The sequence below is a fragment of the Populus nigra genome, chromosome 4 (genome assembly GCF_951802175.1).
Source record: "Populus nigra chromosome 4, ddPopNigr1.1, whole genome shotgun sequence".
Classification (NCBI taxonomy): Eukaryota; Viridiplantae; Streptophyta; class Magnoliopsida; order Malpighiales; family Salicaceae; genus Populus; species Populus nigra.
The window spans coordinates 19,853,439-19,860,927 of record NC_084855.1 but is presented as its reverse complement, the minus strand read 5'-3'; the positions used below and the strand labels follow the sequence as shown (position 1 = coordinate 19,860,927).

The 7,489-nt window shown below is 33.5% G+C and overlaps 1 protein-coding gene and 1 pseudogene across 1 annotated transcript; one reads left to right on the top strand and one right to left on the bottom strand.

Annotated features, from left to right (window-relative positions):
* The first annotated feature begins 357 nt into the window (after positions 1–357).
* On the top strand, positions 358–1,255 carry LOC133692885 (uncharacterized). Its single transcript, XM_062114053.1, has one exon. It carries the CDS (start codon positions 553–555, stop codon positions 988–990), a length of 438 nt encoding a protein of 145 aa, XP_061970037.1. The 5' UTR covers positions 358–552; the 3' UTR covers positions 991–1,255.
* A 3,295-nt stretch (positions 1,256–4,550) lies between these two features.
* On the bottom strand, positions 4,551–7,266 carry LOC133691753 (rho GTPase-activating protein 2-like; annotated as a pseudogene).
* Positions 7,267–7,489: the final 223 nt, after the last annotated feature.

Here is a 7,489-nt window from a genome sequence, read left to right as displayed (position 1 = left end):
CTTTTAATCATAAGCTTTTAAGCAAAAATATTATACACACACAAATCACTAATGTTTTTTTTTTTTTACGTATCAATGTTTTCTTTTCTCTGCAAATAAAAAAGATAAAAGAACAAAAATAGCACTCCACAAATTAACCTACTCCTGTATCAAAAAAGAAAAAGAAAAAGAAAAGGAAAGGGTGTCTAAAGTCTAAACACTAGGAGGTGTTGATGATGATTATAAATTGTGTGCCCTGCCCTACCATGTATGATACCTTCTAGAAGATTAGTCACATGGTTGATGGTTGTTTGCGTCATTTCACTTCAATCTCTTTCATGGCTTTCCGCCTTTCCCTTCTATTAATTTAATTGGCTTGACCTAAACAAGAAAAAGAAAACTTATGTTCTTTCTATTCAAAGTTCAAACGCAGCAAATTACAAGACGACCCAACATTAATTATTTTCTTTAGTACTTCAAATACTTGGGCTTTGTCCTAGAGGAGGAAATCTTCTAACCAAAGTCACAAACTATCAAAACATTAATTGCTTCTTTTTTTTGTGTGACAAAGAAATGGAGAGAATGAAGAAATCTGTTGATGTTTCTTCTTTCTTGCTAGTGGAAGCTACAGGTGATTCTGAGGTTGATTCTGATCCCAACATGACCATCATAGATCTTGTTGATGATGATGATGGTGATGCAGAGTCATGTAGCTGTGATACATCATACCATTCTTGTGTTAATGGTGTCTACAGTGAGGTTGAAGAATATCATGTTAATTATAATGTGGTTGATGAAGAGCAGCAGCAGCAGCAGCAGGAGGAGGAGGAGGAGGAGGAGGAGAAGCAGCAGCAGGAAAAGGGAGTTCATGTTTATCAATCACGGGTTGATCATGGACATGCTGGGTTACCAGTGAAGCAAAAATCATGTGTTTCAGTGGATTCAGCCACCGAGTCAATGAATGAGAAGGAGGAGAACAGGTTGTTTTGGGAGGCTTGCTTGGCATCGTAACTGAAGTCCGCAGGATTATTTTTATTTCTCTTTCTAACTCATGTTCCATACCATCTTGACCTTCAATTTGTGTCAATGGTTTTACTGGGTTTCTTCTGTATTTTTTTCTTCTTTTTTTCCTGGTTTATGAATTTTCCCCGTTTTGAGAAAGAGAGGAGAGAGGTTAAACGCGTTATGTATATTTGTCCAAGAGATAACAATTGTACAGATGATATGCAACCAACAACTATTTTTTTTTTCCTTAAAAGAAAATTCTTTTGGTAAATCCTTAGTGATGTTGTGAGCTGTATAATCTTCCAAGCTTTCTCATAATAATGGATGATTAGGGGAGAGCTTTATTGTTTGATTTCTGATGATCAAAACATTTGATTGCCAGGCAAACCACATGAAACCATAAATTTGGAAGTGTGTGAAGGAGCAAAAGACAACGAACTCAAGTAATCAAGAAATCCTATGCATCTAACACGAGAATTTTCAGAAACTCAAACTTCACACAATAAAGCACTCAGCTAGAGCTCCAAATTAGTTGTAAACTTCATCATAAATGAACATTTGTTAAGCAAAGTAAGCACCCGTATATAACAAGTGAACGGCCCTACAGTGAACTCAGAATCAGGTTTTTGTTTCTGTTGGACAGAGGACAGAGGACAAGGAATTAGACATGGGGAACGGATTACATTGGGGCCTAAACTGCCGATGTTAGACATACATTCCGATGAAACATATATGTAAAGTTTTCAGCGATGTGTTGAAACTTACAGAGCCCGAAGCTGAATCTATTAGTTTAACATGCCTTAGTCAATTAATTTGTTTAATATGTCTATAATCAATCAATTGATTGTATATGATGATATTATTATATTTATATAAATATATATTTATTATTAATAAAAATTTAATTTATTTTTAATATTCATATAATATTATATTAATGAATCTAATATTTTATTTATAAATCTAGAGTAAAGATAAAGTTTAGAGAACAAAAATACTTTGAAAAAAAATTATAAAGTTATAATTATGAAAATTTTATTGCATTAAAATATTATTCCTGAAATGTTCTTGGTCAATGTCCTCTTAAATATTAAACATCTATTACATCTGTTAAGACTGGTACATATTATATATATTTTTTTAATAAAATGAAACCTTTGTTCTCATAAACTAATGTATAAATGATACATAGAACTAATATGTAAGTGCTTGTCATAAGACATGTACACTGAACTGACCTGCATGAGAATTTCATATAGAGATATCACTTGTGTTAATGGAAAAGCTCACGTGACGGTTGTGTAAGTGATTCTTAGATTTGAGATCACTAAGTTATCTTATACATAAAGTGTTATGTTTTGATCCTATTACATATTATCTTGGTAAATGTATCAAATGGACAAATATTGGATATAACATAAATTATATAAAGATATTTGAGTGATCAAGAGAGGATTTATTACCCTAGATGAATTAGGGTCAATAATCCACATGTTCTCAAATTGTATTGATTGTTAAATCATTGCACAAGGTGGAATAAGATTTGAAAAGAGTTTTAAATCTTATTAAAAAGATCAATGATTATAATGTTGTGAATAAATATAATTTGACATGACAGACATACTCTATGCTAAAATACATAAATCAAAATATTATTGATAAAGTGATAATAATTACACTAAGAAACCAGTCATTGAAAGGTTAAGTCAAACCACTTATGACTTTTTTAATATTTAGAGGGTCATAACAAGTTGTTAGATGATGCACTTGATCTTCAAATATTAATTAATTAATTATTGAATTGATAATAAATTAAATTGTTTAATTTATTTAATTCTATTTGTTTAGAGTTATAATTTATATCTGGGCCAACATATTAAGAACTTGATAGGTCACACGCATTAAGAACCATTATACAGAAATTAAACTAAGATAATTAATAATGTGTGACTTGATTGAAAATAATTTTAGAAATTAAGAACTAGAATATATTTAATTTAGGGATTATAATTCTAGTTTTAGAATAATCAAGTAGGGACTTGATTGATTAAATTTCAAAAATTATTCTTAAATAATATATGGATATTATTTAAGGGGCAAATATATATTTTTCCATTTATAGGGGTTTTAAGATTCATTATGAATATAAAGTTACACTTCTTATTTTTTAGGAGGTTGTTTATTAGACAAAAAAAACTATGTAAGTCATAAAATAAAGAGCCAACACTCTTGGCATAGTAATTCCCTTTCTCCTAAATAGAGATTTAGAAGATTTATCATTGGTGATTCGCGTGGATTACCGTTAGAGGTCAGAAAATTGAATGACTTGTGATTTGTAATAACTTAACCTTTAAAGAATTATTCAAAACTGAAAAAGATCAGATCTTCAGGTAATAAATCCCTAACCAACTCTAAATCTATCTAACGGGATCCTAGGGACTCCCGAATATTAACTAAAATTTATCGTTTCCGAAGCGTGTATGGATTTCGGGAACCCAACAGTGGTAGCAGAGCCTTCGTTAGAATAATTACGGTTGTTTGATTGCATGTTTTTATTGTTATTGGTGTTAATTAGGAATTAATTTTGTGTGCAAAAATTAAAAAAATGATCGGTCACCGTTCTCATCCAATCAGATCAGATCTAGCTGGAATTTGGATTTTATTCCTAGATTCTAGTGATTAAAAAAAGGGTTTATGGTCGTTACGCCTTCACCAGCAGGAGCGTCAGCCGTTATTGTGCCTGGCTTAGTGCACAGGTCAGTACGCCGCTAGTTGGCGAGGCAACTGTGTGACTTGAATGAAAATAATTTTTGAAATTAAACTGATTGAAAATAATTTAAAAACCATTAGTCATAAATTAAATTAGGATAATTAATCAAGTGTGACTTGATTAAAAATAATTTTAGAAATTAAACACTAGAATGTATTTAATTCAGAGATTATAGTTCTAGTATTAGAATAATCAAGTCGGGACTTGATTGATTAAATTTATAAAATTATCCTTAAATAATATATTGATATTATTTAAGGGGCAAATATATATTTAATCATTTGTAGGGTTTTTAAAATTCACTATAAATACTGTTGGAGATCGGACAAATGGACGCCTTGTGATTTGTAACAACCTAACTTTTATAGAATTATTCAAAGTTAGAGAAAATAAGATTTTTAAATAATAAATCCTTAAACTATTCTAGATTTATCTAATAGGGATCCTAAAAACTCTTGAATATTACCTTAAATTTATAATTTCTGCCATATGTATTGATTTCGGAACCCAATAGAATCATCACTCTTAATTAACACTCCATCACAACTGGACACTCCCTAGCCTAGTGCAAGCAAAGCATGCAGAATTAATGCAGTATTAATTTACAGAAGCAACCATGATGGGAAAGAGCAAGTCAAAATCTGCAAACAAAGCATTTTCCGAAGCATGTTGGGGACACTTCGATCAAAATAATTCAGTAGAGACCCAGATGATTGCTTAGTCAAAACGGACTCCTCTAATTTGTCAATCATCAGCACATCGTCATTAGTGCCTTCTTCGCATCCTTTTGATTGACTTATAATGTCAATCTTTGTCCTACAATTTTCTCACTTACCCTTAGAAAAACTTGTAGCACCCGCGAAGTCTTTTGGTAGGCCGCAAGCTGGTTGCTCCACAACCATGCAGTGCAATTTTTATCCCCATCCAACTGCCTCAAGATGCATTCTTCTACCTCACTTAACGACTCAACGTCATTGTCACTATCTTCTTCTTCGCTGCCAGGGCTGTAATGGGCACGATCATCATAGTCTTACGGTCCCTATCTCAACTGACAGCTGACCCATCTCGAGTTGACTGTCAAATTCCTCATCAGTTTGCTGACCAGATGAATGAGATGACACGGGTAAATATCCTCCAGTCGCAGTCTCTTCATGCTCTCGCGCCGTTTTTGTGATTAAGGTTTAGTTGCACAGCATGCATCAATGCTGTGAATGGATCAGACATCTGAAAAGGGGAAAAATCTTCAATCAAATTTAGAAACACAGTAATAAACGAGATTAATACACTGAGTGTACCATCAAGCGAACATGCAAGGCTACATTATATTTCTCGCTTTTAGCAGAAGTGCCTTCATTTCATTGTAAAGAAAAGCAACTTGCATATGCTAAGAAGTAATGGAAATATACCCGAGTCATGTTTGGAGCATAGTCCATTGCAATATTCCCAGCAGTCTTTTTATTGGAATCTTCTTCCTCAATTATATCAGCCATAAGACCAACAGCCCAATTGAGCAATGCAGCCTCAGGAGGCTTTAACTGCTTCACAGGCTCAACAGGTTCTTCCTCGTGTTGCATTGCAGAATCTGTTCAGGAGAAAGCCCATGCAGCACCCCAGAAAGAAGCTCCCTAAACCAGGCTTTTATAAGGCCTGCTAAACAATGGACAGATGTATCATCAGGCACAATCCCCCTGTTCAGCTGGTCCCTTGCATGCTTCTCTTGGCTATTTTCTGGGTTTAAACGGAAAACCCCTTCTGCCTGGAAAACCAACCAAAATCAAATGTAAGACAATTCATTCAATATTGAAGTGTGAGCATAAAAATCCCAACTGTTTGAACGTTAAGTGGTTTTGTAATCGATACCTTTAGATCTCCTTGTGAGTACAGTCTATCCTGCATCATCAAGAGAATTGTGGGAATACAATTTCCCTTCGAATCATAAGAGACACTAAATTAGCATCCTGGCACTGCAAATTGTGATGCTTAAAATTAACTAAAAAAAAAAACCACTAAATAATCCTAGAAAATAAGGAATTTATACAAATTCATAAGCGACAACACGAAACAAACTATTCATGAAAATTCAACAGAAGAGAACACAAAAGCTATTACTTTTTTAAATTAAATATAATTATATAATCATGTCAATTATTGTAAACCACATAATAAATTAAATAAATTCCAACTGGATAAAATATTATTTTAATTATTTTTTTCATGAATTAAGATGAAAATTCTCATAAATTTTGAATAGAATTCAAAATAAATAAATGTGCAAATTTGCGCATGAATAATATCAACAGTCAATATAAACCACATGTTTAACTATATAATTTTTTAAAATTAAAATTAGTGAATATTCCAAAAAAAATTTATCATGATTAAAGGTAAAATGCTCTAAAAGATTATTATTAATCCTCCATTAAACATAAATAAAGCCATGTACGAAGGATTTTTCCACGGCGAGGAGCTTTACATAAACTACTCTTGTTAAAAAAATAAATGAGTAATAGTTTTGTAATTACGAAGAAATCAATTTCTCTCATTCCTTATAAGTTGGCCGACGGGTTCAAGGAGAGGGAAAAGGGTTAAAATTTTTCTCTTCACTTCTTCTCCTTCTTTTTAAATCTTGGCGAGATAGGGTAAGTAGCAAAGGAAGTGAGGTTTTTATAGGGAAATTTGTACAAAAAATTAACGGGTTAAGAAGAACAATATTATGCTCTACGACCTTCACTTCCAGACTACATTGAATTCTTCTTTAATGGATTTCTCCAGAGGTTATAAATCTTCTCTTTAGTGAATACCTGCACAATGTCCCTTAGAGACCCCTAGGGGTGTTGACGGGGGACCCTTTGAAGATCAAGTCAGTACGAGGTATTTTTTATGTAACAAAAAGACATTAATGAAGTTATTAATAAGCTTTTATGAAGATAGAGAATAAGAAGGAGAAGAAAATGTAAAAGTTAGAGAAGAAGAAGAAGGATTGTGTTTATGTTTAAGAGCATAAGGTTTCGAACCTTTTTTCTATGCACTCAAGCTTTCTTTTTCATTACCTTACTTGACTTGCTTCATACAGCATAGGAGGGGTAGAGATGTAATCTCGCAATAGTAAAATAATATTATTCTACTGCTCGTGCCATTACATCTAATTAATATAAGCATAGACTGCTTGTTCGTAATTAATGGGATGTGCTGGGTATCATAATTACTAGCCTAGGCCTGGAGTATGAGAGGCTCATTATGGAGTTACCTTTTAGCTATATGCTTAACCTAAGAGGAGTTAGGTTTAGTTCGTACGCTGAACCCAAGGGGAGTTGGGTTCAGCTTGTGACTGTACCCAAGAATGGTCTGGCATGGACGCACCATGGCCCAATATGAAGTTGGACGCAGACGCATCCCTGACCCAACATGGTGTTAGGCGTGGGCGCATCCTGGCCCATCACAGGTTTAGGCGCGGACGTGTCCTGGGTTAAGCGTGGAGAAAACATAACCCCATTTTGGGCTATGACTTTCATGTGATAACCTTTAAATAGGGGAGGTTTTTAGAAAACCATAACCAATCAGTAGCCCCCCAAGTTTGCTCATTTTTTTGGAAAAATAGGGAGACTTAGGACCAAAATTTTTTTTGACTAACCTCAGTTGAGTTGTAATCCTGATCAGGATGTCTTTTACACTTCCCCTATTAGGGTCTTACTAGCAGGGATGGTGTTCCCAGGGAGTACATTGTTGAGTCTTCAA